This window comes from Crinia signifera, chromosome 9, assembly GCF_055691185.1.
Source record: "Crinia signifera chromosome 9, ASM5569118v1, whole genome shotgun sequence".
Taxonomy (NCBI): Eukaryota; Metazoa; Chordata; class Amphibia; order Anura; family Myobatrachidae; genus Crinia; species Crinia signifera.
The window spans coordinates 146,698,376-146,719,786 of record NC_139225.1 but is presented as its reverse complement, the minus strand read 5'-3'; the positions used below and the strand labels follow the sequence as shown (position 1 = coordinate 146,719,786).

Genomic DNA, 21,411 nt, shown 5'->3' with positions numbered 1-21,411 from the left:
GTCAGCGGCGCCGGACACGCGGTGAGTGGTGGTTGTGGGCGGATCTTTATATTCAGCGCGGAAGTCAGCGGCGCCGGACACGCGGTGAGTGGTGGCTGGAGGGTGGGGCTGCTGCTGCTTCATCACCGTTATCGGCGCGTGACTGCTGTGGTGGGTGAGCACAGGTAGCGGGTTCCGGCATAACGCCGCAGTTATAGGGACATTGCGTGTATGACGCTAGGCAGGGTCCAGGACTCCATGCTGTGTCTGGGTTTTAAAAGGGTGGGGACGTTGCCTGTAGCAAACAATCATTTTATATAAAGCAATTCGTAAATGCTAGCCAGAAGAGGATTGGTTGGTTGCTATGGGCGATTTCCTAAGTCTTTAGTTGAAAGGCTGTTGCATCTCTGCTCATTAAGGGTTGTGTAGTGTATATCACATCGCTGCCTCCTATTTGGGCAGGGGGCACCTGGGTAAACCGATTATAATTAGGGCTGGACATCGGCACATCCCTCATAGATGGTTGCCAACATTGGCTTTTAAAGCAGGTACCATTGATGGTTATTAAACATTCTATCACCCACCATCGATGGTTCCTGCTATTGATTTGCCGCTCATGCGCAGAGCAACGGGACTGGCCAGGATGTGCGCACATGCGCAGAAGAAACTAACTAAGATTAAGGTTCTTCTCCCTCCCGGCAGGGCGTCCCGCTCGCAGCGATGCTGTTGAATGCAGCAACACTGTGCGCACGCAACCCCCAACCCAGGGCTGTAACTAGGGGGGGGGGCAGGGGGGTCACGCGCACCAGGCGCTGGAGGGGGGGTGGCACTGTGAGGTCCAGGGACAGCCAGCAGGGCTCCGGGGACTGGTGTAGCCGCTGTAGCGGCAGCTTACTTTCACTCTGTCCCTCTCCTACTAGCGCTAGCACTGATGACTTTGAAAAGACTTGCTGGACGCTGATTGGCTGAATTCAGCCAATCAGTGTCCGGCAAGTCTTTTCAAAATCAGCTTCCCGCCCGGCACATAGCGCTAGTAGGAGACGGACGGAGTGAAAGTAAACTGCCGCTACAGCGGCTACACCAGTGTCCGGAACCCCACTGCCTGTCACCGGAGCTCCGCTGGCTGTCCCTGGACCTCACAGGGCCTCATAGTATGTGGTTGGCCGGAAGCAGATTTTGAAAAGACTTGCCGGATGCTGATTGGCTGAATTCAGCCAATCAGCGTCCGGCAAGTCTTTTCAAAGTCATCAGCGCTTCCCGCCGCCAGGCAAATAGCAACTCCCGAAGTGCTGTGCGGGATGACGGGTGAAGTAGGAGGGCAAGACTTGCTAACTGACAGCTCTGATTGGTGGGGAAGGACGGAGCGGTCGCTAGACCGTGAGCACTTGTGTCCCCTCCAGTGCCTATCTCGTCCACCCCCTCTGCCGGGGACCGGCTTCCTTCCCCCCAAGAGGTCACAGGTCGCTCCATACCCCACAGCACAGCCGTATTAATGGCCCCCCTGCTGCCGCTCGGGTCCACCTGCACTGCTATGCGGCGCCGGCTCAGCGGTCACTCAGCACAGCAGGGAGCGGGATGAAGAGAGATCGGATCTGCAGCACTGCTCTAGCTCTCTGCGGCGCCGTGTAGCAGTACAGGGGGATAGCGTGTAGGCAGTAGGCACCAGCCTGCAGCTCAGTCAGTGACTGACAAATGAGGAAGTGTGCAGGCAAGCAAGCAGGAGGCGTGATCCTGGCCAACATATGCAGCAAGCCTCCTGGTTGGAGGCGAGGCAGAGAAGATCCACTCTTCTCCTGTGTAAATCCTGGCTGCCTTATGTCCCCCAGGGCCACTGTGTTACCACTGTCTCGGGCCAAAAGAATAATATGGGGGGAAAAAAACTGCCCAGTACACATTCGGAAAGGGGGTGTGACCACGCCCACTTTACCCATGACCACGCCCAATTTGCCAGTGGCCACGCCCCTTTCTCAAATGTGTACCGATTTCTGACCCTCAAATGTTGGAGGGTATGCGATTTCTGCCCAAATCCTTGTTGGTCAAAAGAATTTGCAAGTGGGTCATATGTACGTGACCCCCCTGTGTGGATTTCAAGTGTAATATTTTTTGACCAACACTGTTTAACCCTTGTAGGACAACAGCTACTTATTCAAAATGATGAAATCCGGGACCCATGCCCACTTTAGTGCCCTATTTCTGCCAAAATCCATGTTGGTCAAAATAAATTGCAAGTGGGTCATATGTAAGTGACCCCCCTGTGTGGATTTCTGGTGTAACATTTGTGGTCCAAGACTTATTAACCCTTGTGAAAGTGATTGTCCTGAATAAGAAGCTGGAGCTCGAATAAGAAGCCAACTTCAGCCTCGTCAAATTCCAGCTCTGGTTTTCCTTTTACTTTACTACTCATTGCTCGCGAATGTTTGTGCAACCCCGGCCCGCTGCAATCAACAGTTCATGGAGAGGAAAAAGCAGCGCCTCTCCCATTGGTTGCCTGCGGGCCCCGCCCCGCTCCGATGACGGACAGCTCAGGGAGAGCGTGTTGTGGGCGGATCTTTATATTCAGCGCGGAAGTCAGCGGCTCCGGACACGCGGTGAGTGGTGGTTGTGGGCGGATCTTTATATTCAGCGCGGAAGTCAGCGGCGCCGGACACGCGGTGAGTGGTGGTTGTGGGCGGATCTTTATATTCAGCGCGGAAGTCAGCGGCGCCGGACACGCGGTGAGTGCTGGCTGGAGGGTGGGGCTGCTGCTGCTTCATCACCGTTATCGCGCGCGTGACTGCTGTGGTGGGTGAGCACAGGTAGCGGGTTCCGGCATAACGCCGCAGTTATAGGGACATTGCGTGTATGACGCTAGGCAGAGTCCAGGACTCCATGCTGTGTCTGGGTTTTAAAAGGGTGGGGACGTTGCCTGTAGCAAACAATCAGCGTCTACCTCATTTTATAGAATGCAATTCGTAAATGCTAGCCAGAAGAGGATTGGTTGGTTGCTATGGGCGATTTCCTAAGTCTTTTGTTCAAAGGCTGTTGCATCTCTGCTCATTAAGGGTTGTGTAGTGTATATCACATCGCTGCCTCTTATTTGGGCAGGGGGGCACCTGGGTAAACCGATTATAATTAGGGCTGGACATCGGCACATCCCTCATAGATGGTTGCCATCATTGGCTTTTAAAGCAGGTACCATTGATGGTTAGGTACTTGTTTCCTAGCACGGCCACACCGATTTAGATCGGGGTGGTCGTGTCGGAAAAATCGGGTCGATCGCATCGCATGCGATTTGGTCGCATGCGATGCGATCGACGCGACCGACCGATTTTGGACCCGATTTTTTTTTTTTTATGAAATGTAAATTGGGTCCCTGGGACCCGATTTTACATTGGATTCAATGTAAAATATTCCCAACCCCCCCCAAATTTAACGGCGTAAACCCCACCCCACGATAGACGCCAACCCGAAGCATGGCGAGCGCAGCGAGCCCGCGAGGGGCGGCGGTACGCGTCCTCCGACCTTTTCATGCCCTACTATCCACTAGGGCGTGGAGTGAGAATAGAATAGTGTGGCGATCGCAGCGAGCCACCGAGGCCCGAAGCGTGGCGAGCCCCGCGAGGGGACGCGGATACCTTCACAGGTAAACGCGTCCCTTCGCGGGCTTCACAGGTGTCCGCGTCGCCACGGACACCTGTGAAGCCCGCAAGGGGACGCGTATAACTGTGAAGGTATCCGCGTCGTCCCCTCGCGGGGCTCGCTGCGCTCGCCACGCTTCGGGCCTCGGTGGCTCGCTGCGCTCGCCACACTATTCTATTCTCACTCCACGCCCTAGTGGATAGTAGGGCATGTAAAGGTCGGAGGACGCGTACCGCCGCCCCTCGCGGGCTCGCTGCGCTCGCCACGCTTCGGGTTGGCGTCTATCGTGGGGTGACGACGGGGACATCTATAATGTGAAATGGGTCATATTGGCCCATTTCACATTTTTCACATTTTCTCACGATTTCAATGTTAAAAAAATATTTTAACATTGAAGCCTATGGAAAAATCGGGGGCATCGCGTCGGGACCAATGTTAATGGTCCCGACCGACGCGATGCCCCCGATATTTTACCTTTCCCGACACGATTTCAATGTTAAAATATTTTTTAACATTGAAGCCTATGGAAATATCGGGGGCATCGCGTCGGTCGCGTCGGGACCAATGTTAATGGTCCCGACCGACGCGATGCCCCCGATATTGTGTCCTAGCCGGCAAAATGGACCTGATTTCAAAGGAAATCGGGTCTATCGGGGGTAATCGTGTACCTTAAGTTAAGGTACACGATTACCCCCGATTGTGGCCGTGCTAGGAAACAAGTACCGATGGTTATAAAACATTCTGTCACCCACCATCGATGGTTCCTGCTATTGATTTGCCGCTCATGCGCAGAGCAACGGGACTGGCCAGGATGTGCGCACATGCGCAGAAGAAACTAACTATCCATCCAGTTAAAGGCTCTTCTCCCTCCCGGCAGGGCGGCCTGCTCGCAGCGATGCTGTTGAATGCAGCAACACTGCGCACGCAACCCCCAACCCAGGGCTATAACTAGGGGGGGGGGGGGCTGGGGGGTCACGCGCACCAGGCGCTGGAGGGGGGGTGGCACTGTGAGGTCCGGGGACAGCCAGCGGAGCTCCAGTGACAGGCAGCGGGGTTCCGGGGACTGGTGTAGCCGCTGTAGCGGCAGCTTACTTTCACTCCGTCCGTCTCCTACTAGCGCTATTTGCCTGGCGGCGGGAAGCACTGATGACTTTGAAAAGACTTGCCGGACGCTGATTGGCTGAATTCAGCCAATCAGTGTCCGGCAAGTCTTTTCAAAATCAGCTTCCCGCCCGGCACATAGCGCTAGTAGGAGACGGACGGAGTGAAAGTAAGCTGCGGCTACACCAGTCCCCGGAACCCCGCTGCCTGTCACCGGAGCTCCGCTGGCTGTCTGTGGACCTCACAGGGCCTCATAGTATGTGGTTGGCGGGAAGCAGATTTTGAAAAGACTTGTCGGATGCTGATTGGCTGAATTCAGCCAATCAGCGTCCGGCAAGTCTTTTCAAAGTCATCAGCGCTTCCCGCCGCCAGGCAAATAGCGCTGGTAGGAGACGGACGGAGTGAAAGCTTTGGGGTAAAACGGGGAAGTATCATCTGGGCAGAAGGGGCGAGTTGGGTATTGCTAGGGTTTAAATGCCGCTGCACTAGCACTGCACTTTATCGTGCGACTGAATGACCCCCTATGGGGCTCTGTGTACTTTGGATGGAGATAAAGTCCCACCCAGTCAGCTCCTGTCATGTTACGGGCTGAAAAATGACAGGATCTGTTTGGTTGGTACTTTATCTCTCACCTAGGGGGTTATTCAGGTTGATTCGAAAGACTGCGAATTCGCAGCCTTGCAAGTCCACCAAACCCCGCCCGGCGAATGACCGCCCCCCCCCCTGCCGCCCCCTCAAAGTGCGGCTTCGCCCGAGCAGCTGCGAATGGATGTTTTGCATAAACATCCATTCGCATTGCTCGGGTAACCGCCCACATCTTATGATGGTCACAGACCATCGAATGATGTTTAGCGTGCACGCATATATAAGTGACTTTTCAGTGACTTACATTCGCGTGCATGCTGGCGTGGATATGGGCGGGCAGCTGACATCCGGTGATGTCAGCTACCCACCCCTAACACCCAGCGTTCTCATGGGAACGCCCATATGGTAATGGGGCAGCCCGGCGCCCCCCGCCCATCTTCGCACCCCCCCCCAGGCCGGCATGGGTGCGTGCACCCGGCAACCCGGAAGGTCGCCGTGGGTGCACGCACCATACGCAGACGCGCAACATCGGTACTGCGTGCGAATGCACGCAGTACCGAATCGATCTGAATCTCTCTCCAAAGCTAAGCACATGACCCCTCTTTTCCCGGTCACATACACACTGATACCCTATTCTTTTGGTAGAAGACATATCACTGTTTATCTTGCTGTCCCTCTCTGTTTCCTTATGTTACCGCCCCCTTCCCTGATAAGCTGCCATGTGGACTGTGTGCTCTGATTCCTGATGTTACCGCCCCCTTCCCTGATAGGCTGCTATGTGGACTGTGCGCTCTGATTCCTGATGTTACCGCCCCCCTTCCCTGATAGGCTGCTATGTGGACTGTGCGCTCTGAGTCCCTGATGTTACCGCCCCCCTTTACTGATGGGCTGCTATGTGGACTGTGCGCTCTGATTCCTGATGTTACCGCCCCCTTCCCTGATAGGCTGCCATGTGGACTGTGTGCTCTGATTCCTGATGTTACCGCCCCCCTTCCCTGATAGGCTGCTATGTGGACTGTGTGCTCTGAGTCCTGATGTTACCACCCCCCTTCCCTGATAGGCTGCTATGTGGACTGTGCGCTCTGATTCCTGATGTTACCGCCCCCCTTCCCTGATAGGCTGCTATGTGGACTGTGCGCTCTGAGTCCTGATGTTACCGCCCCCCTTCCCTGATGGGCTGCTATGTGGACTGTGCGCTCTGATTCCTGATGTTACCGCCCCCCTTCCCTAATAGGCTGCTATGTTTACTGTGCGCTCTGAGTCCTGATGTTACCGCCCCCCTTCCCTGATAGGCTGCTATGTGGACTGTGCGCTCTGAGTCCTGATGTTACCGCCCCCCCTTCCCTGATGGGCTGCTATGTGGACTGCGCGATCTTATTCCTGATGTTACCGCCCCCTTCCCTGATAGGCTGCTATGTGGACTGTGTGCTCTGATTCCTGATGTTACTGCCCCCCTTCCCTGATAGGCTGCTGTGTGGACTGTTCGTTCTTATTCCTGTATATTTGCTTTCCGCGGCTGGGTGATCATCATTACTGATTGTTGGAGCATCATTGGGCGCTGTAGCCCAGTGTTCAGGTCAGATCTCAGGCCAAGCCATGGTATAGATTGTGTGGCTACAGCACCAGTTCATCCAGATCATGATATTATAATTAGAGGTAGGGATGGACATCGGAAGCCCACCATCAAATAATGGCTCTGATTCCACCATTGAAACATTCGATGCGATGGTAACTAACCGTTGCCTCCAAAAAATTCCATGGTGAAAATAAGTTATATGACTAGCGCATGCGCAAAAGCCTGAGCTGGTATTAAGTTCTGTGACCTCACTGTCTCCTCTGAATCCTCCTGATGGTGTGTCTGTGGCGTGTTCTGTGTGTGAGTGACTGCTCTTGCTGCAGGGTGAAGTCTGTGCTCTGATTGGTTCTCGGAGTCAGTGTGGGCCCTGGTGCCTATCAGCAATCCTACAGAGGGGCGGGGGACTAAGCCGGCTCCTGACTGCAGCAGAGAGTCAGACAGCCACCAAGGAACCTAGGAAGTTTCCCTGAAACAGACACCGCTAGTGGGAATTAGAAAAAACAATCCACCATTGGAACACCATCAAATGATTAGCATTCGATGGCGACAAACATTGAAAGGGCACCATTAAATGCCCAAAACACTACCATTGGAAGAAAAACATTGATGTTTCTGAAATATAGACCATCGATGTCCATCCCTAATTAGAGGTCTATCCAGAGATGACTTATTCAATCTTCCGGTCATTACAGTAGCTGTATAAACTTATATATATAACATATTTTACTATCATTTAGATGGCACCATAGGATTGTCAGCGCCCAATTACAGAGTACATAACTATTTAAAGCTTCAAGACCATATAGAACTAATACAGGGCATACTAACAGTGCTGCATTAAATGGCACTTAGCCGAGGGATTTGTTGTGGTTGAGGGTTAACATCCTTGCGGTCAGGATGCCGGTGTTCAGTATACCAATGCCGGCATCCCAACTGCCCTCAGTGCCAGGACTCCAAATTCATTAGGATCCCCATCGGTAAGAATGCGGGGATAGCTAGTGGCCAGCTGAGGAAGGGGAGAGGGTGGTTAGGTTTAGGTACTAGTAGGGGGGGGGGAGACATAAGGTTAGGTTTACGTGGTGGGGTGCAGGGGTTAGGCACTAGACGTTAGGGTCCGGAGGGGGAGGCACTAGCAGTGAGCGTCCAGGGGGTGGGGGTTGGATACTAGAAGGGAGGGTTTGGGGGGTAGGGGAGACGATTAGGGTGCCTTCCGAGCCCTTGCTGGCATTTCCACTATTGAGCTGTAGGGGTTTCTATTATGACCGCCGGAATCCTAAACGCCGTTCTGGTGTAGGTATCCCATGTAATACCATTGGCGGGAGCACATAAGGAGAGAGGGCCCTGCTTGTGAGAGCGTGCGCCTCATGACTGGATACTTGGTGCATGCGACACCCCAGGCAGGGAAGAGGAACTGCAGGGGTTTTGAAAGACTCAAGGTGCAAAAATGAACACTAGATGACATAGAAAATAATTAGCAATTTGGGCCCGATTCCGCCTTGGGCCGAGAAATGTTCCCAAATCGCATGTGTATGACCAGAGTCGGAGATCAGACCTTCAGAACATAAGATAAATTGGAATCTGACCTGTCAGGGGCTCATGACGGGTGCTTTCTAGCACCAGTAACGTATAGTGTCCGAGTGCCGCCATACGTACGTGCCAGCAGGTGTGACCTCCGAGTAGGAGGTTTGAAAGAAGAAAAAAAAAACCATTGAAATGAATGGGGGCTGCTCATTGGCTGAGAGAGCTAATCAGTGCTCGCCCATTCTTCTGAATGGTTTTCTTTCTTTTTTAAATTCTCCTGCCCCCCACTGCTATACATGCGATAAATCAATGTAAAAAATGGCACATCAAGTTCCAAAATCGCATGTGAGCCTCCTGGGGAGCTGCCAGGTGGACCACGGGGGTATTGGATGCATCTTCTCCCCTCGGAGAAGTAGCACAGGGGGTTGTTTTGGTTCATTCTTTCTTAGATGGACAAAACCATGGGCACTGCAGGTGGGGCAGATGTAACATGTGCAGAGAGAATTAGATTTGGGTGGGGTTTTACTTCAAAGTGAGATCTATATTGCAGTGTAAAAATAAAGCAGTCCGTATTTTCCCTGCACAGAAACAAAATAACTCACCCAAATCTAACTCTCTGCACATGTTACATCTGCCCCACCTGCAGTGCACATGGTTTTGTCCATCTAAGAAGGAATTTGTCAGAAAGAATGAACGGGAATAACCCCCGCAGTGTGTGGGGGCCTATCATCCTACTTAATACTTATTATAATTAACTGTAATGGGACCTCTCTTCCCCAATGGCACAGCCTCCACTGTGGGTATTTGTCACTAACTATATATATTTTCATCCAGTCAGCCTGGCACTCATTGGAAATGAAAGCAATTACCCGGGTGCCTTCTGGAGGGTCATGTAGTCGCTGGCGCATACACAGGCAGCGGCACTACATGGGATTTTTCAAAGTCCTTTTAATATCCCGATGTTTCGGGGTGTGAAAACCCAGTTTTCAAGGTGTACATAAACGGTTTATGTACACAAGGAAAACGGGGTTTTCACACCCCGAAACATCGGGATATTAAAAGGATTTCGAAAAATCCCATGGAGTGCCGCTGCCCAGCACTGAGGTCATGGGTTCCATTCCCACCATGGCCCTAACTGTGTGGAGTTTGTATATTCTCCCCGTACTTGGGTGGGTTTCCTCACACACAATATGAAAGTGTGGCGGTGACATCTTAGAAGTTCCGCAGCAGCCACTGCATTAAGTATAACTAGGGTGTTGTACTCATGGACATCCTTCATTTTGTGAATGGCACACTCTGTGACCCCCCCCCCCCCTCCCCAGGTCTGGGCAGACTGGGCTACAGCCGGCTCTGATCACAATCCACACCTCGCTTTTTAATTTTCATTAAAATGTAATGTATGAGAGTAAATGCAGACGCTGGACCTGTAACGGTGAAATAGCCTATTATAAATACTGTGCATTAACTCTTAACGAATAGTAGTGTAAGATTAAATAGATCTCTTCCTTTTCAATATACTGGTTAAACACTATTAATGTAGTGCCGCCTCTGGCCTCCAGGTGTCACTATAACCCTGCTACTGTATATACAGTATATCAGGGGTTCCCAATCTTTATTGAATCAAGGCACCCTAGAGTATCAGAATTTTTTTACGGCACCCCTAGGCCCCCCCAAAAAATGCAGAATAAATACTACATTAAGTAGATTGGATTTATATGTGATTCCTAGGGTCAGTTATGTGGTAAAGGACAGGATTTGCTTCTGTTTGTACATATCTTATGGTTGGCAACCACCAGCACTGCTTTTGCCCATAAATAATTAACCATAAAAAATTTGAATTGGTCCTGGACCACCAACCCGAGGCACCCCTGCAAGTGTCCTGAGGCACCCCTGCAAGTGTCCTGAGGCACCCCAGGGAGCCGCGGCACACAGTTTGGGAACCACTGCAGTATATGATTGTCCTACCATAACCACAAAGTGTGTGAATGCAGTCAGTGCTGCTGATGTCTCACCCAGTCACCTGCATTAATGTTATTTATATAAGCGCTAACATTATATGCATTGGTACTAATCTGTTAGTTGGGCGCCCAATTAGCATACGTACGGTAATTTAGGAATATCGCATCACATGGGCCATTTTAAGGGCGATGCGATTTTCCTATGTAATTTATTCACTGCTCTCTTAGCCCCGGGTGATTGCATCGCACCTCCTGTAAAATCGCATGCGATTTTATAGGGTGTACGATGCCATTACATTAGGTATACAATAGCATTGTATGACATACAATGAGGTTTTAGGCACCCACCCCCACTATCCACGCCACCCCGAAGCGTGGCGAGCGCAGCGGAACGTGTCCTCCGACCTTTTCATACCACCACTATCCATGTCGGCGAGCGCAGCGAGTCACCGAGCCCGAAGCGCGGCGAGCGCACGCGGATTACTTTACATATATTCCGCGTCCACTCGCCACGATTCGGGCTCGACGTGGATAGTGGGGGCATGAAAAGGTCGGAGGATGCGTTCCGCCACCGCTCGCCACGCTTCGGGGTGGCGTGGATAGTGGTGGGGTGCCTAAAACATCATTGGATATCATACAATGATATTATTGTATAGCTCATTTAATGGCATCGCACACCCTATAAAATTGCATGCGATTTTGCGGTAGATGCGATCCCCCGGGGCTAATAGAGCAAGAGCATTGCATCGCACAGCCCTTAAAATGGCCCATGCGATGCGATTTTCCTACGCAGAATAACCCACTAAGCAAATAGCTTAGTGGGCGCCCAACTAACATATAAGCACCTATGCATTGCATTACATTTGCATTAGTCTCCCCTGGAGTCACTTACAGTATAAATTACTGTAGGATTCGCTGATTTGAATTCTCCTATCCTGGTACCTATGAAGTGAGTCACATTTGGATTTTATGGACACTGGGACCCTGGTGGTTGAATAAATTTATCCAGCGTGCTGTATATTAATCGCCGGGGTGATAGCGATGAGCTATCGCTATGGAGGAGCAATCCGGTGAGATCGCTTAGAACATGCCCAGGGATTGCAACGTGTGTGGGCACCATTGGGGTACATTATGCTTTCTATAGATTTTATGATCAATTGATGCTGTTTTGCGGTGTTATTTATTTTTTTAATCATTGTAACGCAGATCAGACCGTGCTTCACATTATAGCAATCCATCCAGAAAGAAATACCAATCAGTGACGCAGAAGATTCCCCTGGAAACGTGAGCTTGCATTCCAATGTACGTCCGGTACTTGTGAGATGTGTCATTGCTGGTATGACCGTAGTCCCCTGTTTGTGTTACCGGTAGCTGAGAGCAGCAGTACTGCGAGTAAGGGAGCGCCGTGCTTTGGGGGAAGGTTCATACATGTGTTAGGCACACGTTCTCTTCTGGAACCAAAATATGACAAACTTATTAAACTCCTGATTGATTGCGCTCCTGTTGTTCCAAATCCATTCCAATCTGTTCTGTTACCATTGTCGGATGCTGCTAACGGACGTCTGTTTCCCCATTGGCTGCGTTCTTGTTTTGTTTATTTAACTCGCACCCGTTGCGTTTATTAATAGGGCGTTTGCAGATTCTCTACATTTATTTTGTGAGTTGTAATTGCACTGAATGTTTTAATTGAGCTCGCAGATCAGATTGTAGATCTTTTCCCATACACTGCAGATCATTTCTCCATCGTTATTATGATGAAAATCTGCCGCAACCTAACTCCCTTATACAGTCTAAGGTTCCGGACCATCGAATGCCAGATAATCGGTGGTGTGCTACGTGAAAGTCTTCCAAAATAGAATCTGCACTTTGGAAAAAAAAAATATATATATAATTTGTATTTTTTTTTTTTTATAATTTTTATATTGAGTGTGCATTAGATGCTCCCCCATTTCCACAGGGCATATGAAACTGCCCCCAATCAGCTCTGCATTTAGAAAATAAGCTTTAAATGTTCTATCAAGCTATCCCATAAATTGTTTGTTTCTGCAGAGTGCTGCGCCATAGTCCTAAAAATGAAAAAGAAAGGGTCTGAAGCCAGTGTTAACCGCAGGAAGTCCAACAATCCTCAGCGGGTGTCTGCAGCCTCGGCCGGTACATCTCAGGGTAAGAGGAAGCGTCTCTTATAAATAATGAAAGCTAAAGGAGATGCGCGGGACTGAGCTCGCTGTGGTGACCAGTAATGTGTCCAGCGCTTGGAGACTGATAAACTCTGTTCTTTGTCTTCTATCTAATTTAAACCAGACACAAGCCAGAGAGTGCCACCACCCATACGGAGGCGGTACCGCCCAGGTACTCAGGCACTGATGGAAATACGCGAGTACCAGAATTCAGTGGTGCTGCTGATCAGGAAGGAACCGTTCCACTGCCTGGTGAGATGGTGTTGCCTGTTCTGCATCTAACAGTTCCCCTCCTCTGTGCTCTGCTAGTAATGTCTGTTTTTTCTGTTTAGGTGGGAGAGATCAGCATGAAGTATTCCCGCGGTGTGCCGTTAAGCTGGCAAAGCCAAGCGCTGATGGCATTGCAGGAGGTAAGGCTTCTTAGCGGCGTAACCGCTCGCTGCATTCTGTTTGGGATAGTCTTAGAATGATGTCTTGTACTAAGATGTGATGCGGCCATGTATACCTCACCCATATCCTGGCCGTGTTCTGCTCTGTATACCCCATCACGTGTCACTAGAATCAGCGCTAATGATCCATCTCCATCATAGCCATTGGTTGCGATTCGGAATGGTTTAAAGCACCAGCAAAGAAGCTGAAACTTAACAAATCCTCAGGTTTTTTGAAAAAATCTGTGGCGCTACTATAATAGGAATTCGCTCGTCCTGGGTATTTGGGATATTTCCCCTATCCCTAGTAAGCGAGAATAATGAATGTAAGATATACTCAGGATTTTAGCGCTTTCCTTACGGACTTTAAGAAATTTCTACTCCAAATTTTTATAATATATATAGGCAAGTGTGAAAAATAATCATGTACTTCCCTTACAGATGGTGTAGAGTCCTTTGTCTATTATCTTCTTTATATGACTCCTCAGTTGTTTTATATGAAATGAGAGACAAAAACATACACCATCCAATGTGTAGATTGGTTTACACAAATATGAAGACATTTTTCAATGATGGTTTTTTCAGAAGTGGGTTTGAACAAATGCGTACCCAACTCACTTAAAAAACAGCTTTACACACATATCATGGTATCTTTGGGTTTAGGGTAGCATACCCGTACTCACGATGCGATCAGCTGTACAACACGACAAAAGGTATCTTTCTCCCGGGGACTTGGATCAAACAAATTTTATTCCACAATACAGCTCATTGACAAATATATAGATAAAATACCCAGGATACAAGCAGTGTCAATACCGGAGACAACACTCAGGTACCCAAGGGTCCGGACCTGGGACCTGTGTGGGCCTCCAATCTCACAAATACCTGCTTCTCTGGTGATAGAACACTAGTCCAGTATCAACATGTTTCGAGAACTGAGTCTCTTCTTCAGGTTCCTGGCTAGTGTACTGCTTATGCTCTTTATTTATACCCTGTCGTCCCAGGGTTTCCGGTTCCGGTTTTCTAAAACCGTAAGTGCATCTTCCGTGTATATAATGTAACAGTTCCATTGAAAAAACTCCTCTTACTGCGCCAGGTAGTTCCTCTCCCCCCGTTTATAATGAATTTAACTAGACCGCTTGTCTCCAGATGTCAAACCAGTCCGGAGAAGACGCGGTGTCCTCCGTTCTTACAGCCGCGATGGACGTCACTTCCGGTCCACGCGGTTTTGCCAGAAGGAGATGTACGTCTTTGGAAGGGTTCCCCGGCGTCTCTCCGATTCCCGCTCTTTTACTCAGAATGTTTGTAGTATTGTATCCACGTGTTCAACATCTTCCACGCCCATATATTTTCATCTTTTGGTACTGCGTTATTGGAAATCTTCTGTTTATAGGTGTCAAGTATAAAGTGCTATTGCGTTGATTCTGAGAAAGATATGGATATTAGTTTCTTCCTCTTAATGGGCACATTTATAAATACATATATGCAATAATAAAAGGTTAGGTCTAGATTTCTGGGATATGGAGAATTCTAGGGATATGGATTTAGAATTGTAAACATAATGTATAAAAATTTTTAAAATATTATCTGCGCAGGGGCTGGAATATTTTAAACTGGTTAAAAACTCCAATAAAATCAATTATAAGAGATTCTAGCCCTACATCATATATAAATAAAATACAGGTAAAAAATTCCTAAGTAAAACTTCCAGGTAAAAATATTTTTTCTTTTTTAGGTAAAAAAATTTTTGGGTAAAATTTTTTTGGATACAAAAACTAAAGGAACCACTTAAGTTCAAAATCGTGGTTTAAACCAAGCGGAGTTAGAGTTTTAAGCTTGTAGATGAGTTTCATCTCAGCTCTCGCCAAATTTTCTTCAATATTTCTGCTTCTCCAGCTGCCCAGAATTTTTTGTAGGCCCACAATTCTGATAGAATTTGTCGAACACTGGTGAGTCTCTAAAAAGTGTTTCGACAAGTGGTGTGTTGAGAGGCCTTTCTTAATATTCCTGAAGTGCTGAACACTGGTGAGTCTCTAAAAAGTGTTTCGACAAGTGGTGTGTTGAGAGGCCTTTCTTAATATTCCTGAAGTGCTCAGCAATTCTCGTTTTGAGAGGCTGTGTGGTCCTTCCTACATATGACAAACCACAGCAACATTCAATCAGATACACCACATTTGATGTTTCACAAGTTATAAAGTCTCTGATCTTAAAGGTGACATTATTGACCAGGACCTCTGTGGTTTTTGACAATATTGTTGAGACTTGTTTACACCCGACACATGAACCACATCGATGAAACCCTTTTGTCCGTACCAGATTCTTCCTCTCTTCTGGGAGTGCACTGCATACTAGAGGATTTTTTAAATTATTCAATTTCCTATAGACAAATTTCGGTTTCTTAGGAATTAGATTCTTCAATACAGGGTCTTCTTGTAGCAGATGCCAATGTCTATTAATAATTTTTTCGACTTGCTTGTGGTTCCTGTCAAATTGTGTAAAAAAACCAAACTGAAGAGTATTGGAATCTTCTGTTTTCTTTTCGCTAGAGATCTGCCTATCATTTCCTTTCAATATAGTGTCTCTATTCCTTTTCCCAATTTCTTCCATGGTTCCCAGGACTTCCAATTCTTCATATCCCTTCGTTACAAATTTGGATTTGAGTTTCAAATTTTGATGGAGTAAAGTTTCTGGGTCACTGCAGTTCCTCTTTAGGCGCAGGAACTGGCTCTTGGGGACTCCCTTTAGCCATGGGCGATGATGTTGGCTGTCTGTAGGTATGAACGTATTAGTTTGTGGTAGGTTTTAGTGTGTAGTATTTCTCCCACTGTGTATATGGTAAGGTCCAAAAAGTTCACTGCCTGTTTACTGATCGTAAAGGTGAATTTAATATTATGGATGTTATGATTTAACGACTCAGTGAATTCCTTCAGTTCAATTTCTGTTCCCTCCCATATTAACAACACGTCGTCAATATATCGACTCCACTTGACGAGTTTACTACCCCAAGCTATGCTATCATAAATAAAATCTTCTTCCCATCGGGCCATGAATAGATTAGCATAGCTTGGGGCGAATTTCGTGCCCATGGCCGTCCCTTCAAAATAAAAATAATTGTTATGCAGAATATAACAAGCTGAAACTTAAGCAGGCTGGCCGTCTGCTTCACACACCTGAGTACAACGGGGATCTGCAATGCCTTCAAACTTACAGCGGCGCGCCCATGTTTTGCAGAACGGTGCCGAGTTTCACCCTCTAAACATCGCAGCATGTCGGCAATCCTGCAGCCAATGGGGGGCTGTGAGCGACATCCCAGGATTGGGTCTGTGTGCAAATAGGCACATAGTATTTCTTCTGCGGCAGACGTCAGGGGCCAGAGGGATTACATTGGGTAGAGAGTGAGGTCACGACCTTTCCAGCACCAGAAAGGATAAAACTTCTAGATTGCCCAGAGACAGCCCTGGCTCCTCCCTCCTCTACCCCGCCTCCTAGGCTAGCTTACTTTCAGTTTTGATTGTGCTGGCAGGAGCCAACACGCATTTTGAAAGGGCTGCTGTTAAAGCAGCTTAAACTTCGTTTTTAATTTTTTTTTTATTCTTATTTTTACACTGACTGGAGTCAGTGACAGAGCAGCAGCGCCGGGGGTCTTTTAGACCCCTGCACTGCGCTCCATCACCCGGGACCCGGCAGCCCAACACCACCCACGTGGCTCCCACAAGCAGAGGTGTTCGGCTGGCTCTGAAGCATTGGAGAGCACAGCCACGACGGGGACCGGGACATCAGCGGTGAGCACCGCTTACAGGTAACGCGCTCCCCGCTGGGAGCGCGCGCGTGCGCATTTCTAATGGCGGCTGAGCAGCTCGGCGAGGGGGATCGCCGGGCTGCACTAGCAAGCGGCAGAACCGCCGCCTCTCGTAGTGTTGTGCACTCTGTCCCGCTGGACCACCAGGGAGACTTTGAGTGTGGGCAGTGGCGTCGGTAAGCGGGGCCGCCCTGCAAGCGCCGGATCCCCGCCATTTTACCGGCGCCACATGAGGCATTTAATCCCGGTGGCCATTTGCTAGTAGGGTGAGGGAGCCTCTCCTCACACAGCCCCTCTCCCGGAGACAGGAGCTAGGATGTACCCACGTGGTTTCCAGCCCTGATCTCTTCCTGCCTTCCTGCTGCATAGTGATAGAGGGACACGGAGAGCACTTTGCCAGTCCGGGGTCCACCTCTTCACAGCCAGGCCATTTGGGCAAATCTCCCCTGTACCTCTCCTACTGGAGCACAGGGTACAGTACTTTATGCTCCTGCCGGCCTTTGTGCTTTGCGGAGCTCAGTGCCACTTTTATTATTATTTGCATTGTGCTATGTCTCATAACTGTGTTAACACCATCACTGCATGTCAGAAATGTAGGTGTTAGCTGTACCAGTTTAGCTGCCTCTTGTACAATCTTAGAGGACAGCGATAGTGACACAGGGACTCCTATATTGGTGTCCTGCACTCATTGCAAGTCCGGCCAGCCTGGGCATATGAGTATAGCCTAATGGCGCGGCTACCCTTTCAAAAAGGGACGCCATTGTAAGGACGTAGCTGGTCAGGAAGGGAGCTTACCGCAGGGTTTTGCTCCCAGAGACCATAACACTTTCCCAGCTATCACGCGGTTCTGGCGGTCATTTTAACATAAAAAAAACTTGCCGCCATTGCACACTGCTGAAGCTCCTGACTGCTAATGCCAGGGCTGTGCTTAAGCTTGTCCTGGTTAACTGCATATTGAATGCAGCTGCTCCCCCAGGTTCTGTGATCAGGTTTAGAGCATAGTGGGACAGTATTGGGCTGTATGTAAATTAGGTCATAGCACTCCTGTGTTATATACCATGGTGTTGTTGATTGGCCTGTGGCAGCTCATCTCCTTATACTGTCTCTCTTATCCAGTGATTCTATCTCTGGTTACCTATACCTACTCTCTCTCCCTGTGTGTGTGTGTGTGTAGTGTATATATTGTCAGGTGGAAAGTGTATAACTCAGTTTACATTGTCATCTGAGGCATGTGTCTGTGGCCTTCCCTGATGTATTTTTCCTCTGTGACATAGAGATCGTTAGATTTCTGCAATAAGCCTCTAATTGTGCAATGTGTATCTGCTGGCTGACGAAATAAAAACCCCTTCTTGCTTTCTTCCAGAAAGATACTGTGTTCTCAGATTACAGTTTATGGGGGGACAGTTTGCTGCCAGCTAGGTCATACAGAGGACAGCAGGAAGTCTTATACCCTGCTATCAGAGTGACACAGAGGTCACTCCATTAATCGAAGGCAAGGGCAGCAATGTCTAATGCAGATAGCATGACTTGTATGTTACTAACTCATGAGTTAGCAAAGTTTTCCATAGCAAGTCAATTAGAAATCACAGTGTGTGCAGCCATTACAGTTCTGGTCCAGACACTTAGTGTAAGACACCTCTGCTAACTTTTAAACCCTGTCGGAACATAGTCCAGGCCTGTTTTACCCTAATAGAGCAATAGCTCAATCAGCAACGCTCCCGTCTCTTAAGTAGACAAGGCGCACGGCTATAAGGATTCAGTCCCCACAATAGCAGGGGTTATTTCATGTTCTGACAGGGCACTATGGCAAACGTCACCAACGGTGGATTCTGAAGTGTAATTTCTCCACAGGATAACCTTCGGTATTCCTGGTCATTGGAAGTTGGAACATTGCACTGTCACATATAGAGCTGGTTGTGGTGTGTACACATAATACAATCCAGTGTGGGATCTGACTATGTAGTCGGATTTACATTCGGATCACATGCATGTAACATGCAGATCGCACATTTGAGATAATTTGACTTAGTATTCCTCCTGGCCTCTAGTAGCCTTGCACCCCAGCGGGGTAGCATTTTTGGGAGATGCAGCTGTGGAGGTGCAGTACGAACTGTGTAATGGTTAACATTACTACCTCACAGCACTGATGTCAATCTATATTCATACCACACTGGATATGCCCAATCTCGTTTGAGATCACATGGGAACACCAGCTGTTGTAGATAACATGGGTTCCATTCAAACAATGCCATTACCCTAACTGTGTGGAGTTTATGTATATTCTCCCCGTAATTGCGTGGGATTACTCCAGGTACTCCCGTTTTCTCCCACAAACAATTCGGTTTGTCATTTCTTATGGTTCTCCTTTAAGTTATGTTAGCGGAGTAACACTGGCTGTAGCTTTTATAATTAAAAGCTAATATGGCCTTGACTATGCATCCCTTCAGGGACGCAATCTCACTTTGGTAGAAGTTTTACTGGTTGCCAATGTTGACGGCCGGGGGGGGGGGGGGGGGGGGGGGGGGGCGTTTTCTGAGAGCTCCCAGGTCTGGATTTTCCAGCACAGATTTCCTGGCCTCTTCTACAGAACAGCTTGGGCCAATATGACCAGCCTCGGGTTCCGTCAGATTGACCATGTTTTTGTGCAGTGATCTGTTGCAGCAGTGGATCACAGAAGTCGGTAGGAGGTGTTTATTGACACAAGGGGTGAGATTTAATAGGATGAGAGATTCAGAAAGTGAGAGATTTGGTAAGAAATCTCCAGTTTTTTTAAAGCGGCAATCATTTACACTGCCGAACCAGTTGGATTTTGCAGTGTAAATGATTGGCGCTTTAAAAAAAAAATGGAGATTTCTTACCAAATCTCTCACTATCTGAAGCTCTCACCCTTTTAAATTTCACCCAAGATACCTCCTACAGCACTACAATTAGTATTCTCTAAGGCTGTGTACACACGGGGGCGATTTTTTCTATTATCGCGGGAAATATGGTCGCTGAGCGACCATATTGCCCGCGATGGGAGTGTGCACCGGCGATATATATCTCCAGGTGCGCGCTCCCGTTTTCTCCCCCGTAGTGATCGCTGGTCGCAGGAACATGCTCCTGCGACCAGCTGATTTCCACTGCTGGGCTCTCCCGGCAGTTTATTTTTCATCAGCGACCATCTCTGGTCGCTGATGCAAACGGGACACTGAGCGATATATCGCTCATCGCGAGCGATATATCGCTCAGCGATATATCCCCCCCGTGTGTACGGGGCTTATGACGCACAATCGAGGAAATTACACAATGAAGATAAAGGCGCAAAGCGGAGGTAAAAAAAAGTAGCAACACAAAGTGCAAGTACACACCGCTGGGATTGGGCTGTACGTATGAGGGCATATCTGTGTGAATGAATGATTAATAGCGGCCTACAGAATTTATGGGGAAATATGATCTGTTTGCTCTGTTTGACCATGTATTGCCTTTCAATTTCTGTGTCTGTAACTATTTATTCTTATCTATGAATCTTATTAGGGATAAGGGCCTAATTCATCATGAATCGCTAATCTGAGAAGTAGGTAGCCGCCACCCAGGAAGAGGAAACACCACGATTACTGCTATCCCCCCGCAAATCTATACGCCAGGACAGGCCAGCCTGTGGCTCTCCAGATGTTGTAAAACTACAAATCCCAGCATGCCTTGCCACAGTTTTAACACTCCCTTATAGAAAAACTGTGGCAAGGCATGATGGGATTTGTAGTTTCACAACATCTGGAGAGCCACAGGTTGGTCAGGCCTGCTATACGCAAATCCCGGAACATGGAAGAGACTAAATCTGTGACTGATACAGGCTGAATGAGGCCAGTGCTGATGTCACAGACCTGCTGGGTTTTTTCGGACCATCCAGAAATAGTCTGGTTTTCACCCCAAAACAGCAGCTTACCGACGGTCAATATCCAGCTGCATTGTGTTTACGATCTATACGTGTTTTCTGACGCTATTTTTTCCTTGCGCATTGTGTCTGAATGCGCAGTCCGATAATCACTCTGCTTTGTGAATAAGTAGCGATTCATGCTGACTTAAGCCCGAAGTCCCTTTTCCTGTGTAACCCTCCGGTTTCAGTGTAACCTCTCTTTCTTAGGCAGCTGAGGCCTACCTGGTATGGCTTTTCGAAGACGCTTACCTATTCAGTGCCCGTGCACAGAGGGGCACACTGCACGTGAATGATATTCAGCTCGCACGGCGAATTAGAGGGTGCCACCTCGGACGCGGATAGCACGATGTTGAAGTTTTCAGTTTCACGTTTGTTGTCGATGGTGTTTTATTCCCAGTTTATACACCGTCGCAGGAGGTAATTTATGACCTCTGATAATCCTGTTGCAGAGCGCGGACATCGAAGCTCTGGGTTTTTGTCACGTTGACATGGAGGTTTACTGTTATTCTGCAAGTTGATATGGTTATTACTTGTTTTTGTAACCTGACAATAAAAATGTAAAAAAAAAAAACGAAAGTCTATAGAAGTAATTAACATATTGTGCATTAATCTTATGAAGCATTTCCCTTGTGTATCAACTGTTAATGTGTGCACTATAACAAACCGGTGGATAATGCAGTTGTTACACTTTATTCGTTACCTTATAAAGCAGGGGTCTTTAACCTTTAAGACAGTGTGGGCCATATTAAAAAA

At 48.4% G+C, this 21,411-nt stretch overlaps 1 protein-coding gene across 2 annotated transcripts; it reads left to right on the top strand.

Moving 5' to 3' along the window:
* Window positions 1–2,610: 2,610 nt before the first annotated feature.
* Window positions 2,611–21,199, top strand: LOC146036755 (histone H3-like centromeric protein A). 2 transcript variants are annotated; one of them, XM_083160647.1, is made up of 6 exons: window positions 2,611–2,693; window positions 11,545–11,640; window positions 12,388–12,501; window positions 12,640–12,767; window positions 12,848–12,925; window positions 20,866–21,199. In XM_083160647.1, exons 3-6 carry the CDS (start codon window positions 12,411–12,413, stop codon window positions 20,998–21,000), a joined length of 432 nt encoding a protein of 143 aa, XP_083016773.1. In that variant the 5' UTR covers window positions 2,611–2,693; window positions 11,545–11,640; window positions 12,388–12,410; the 3' UTR covers window positions 21,001–21,199. The 2 variants fall into 2 exon arrangements, with proteins under 2 accessions (XP_083016773.1, XP_083016774.1); XM_083160648.1 differs by lacking the exon at window positions 2,611–2,693 and having other exon boundaries at window positions 11,226–11,640.
* The last annotated feature ends 212 nt before the right edge of the window (window positions 21,200–21,411 follow it).

Excerpts from the sequence above, each read along its gene's own strand:
- LOC146036755 (XM_083160647.1), top strand. The coding sequence starts at position 12,411 with ATGAAAAAGAAAGGGTCTGAAGCCAGTGTTAACCGCAGGAAGTCCAAC. Across the intron at positions 12,502-12,639 it reads CTCGGCCGGTACATCTCAGG|ACACAAGCCAGAGAGTGCCA; the intron begins GTAAGAGGAAGC and ends AATTTAAACCAG. Across the intron at positions 12,926-20,865 it reads CGCTGATGGCATTGCAGGAG|GCAGCTGAGGCCTACCTGGT; the intron begins GTAAGGCTTCTT and ends TCTCTTTCTTAG.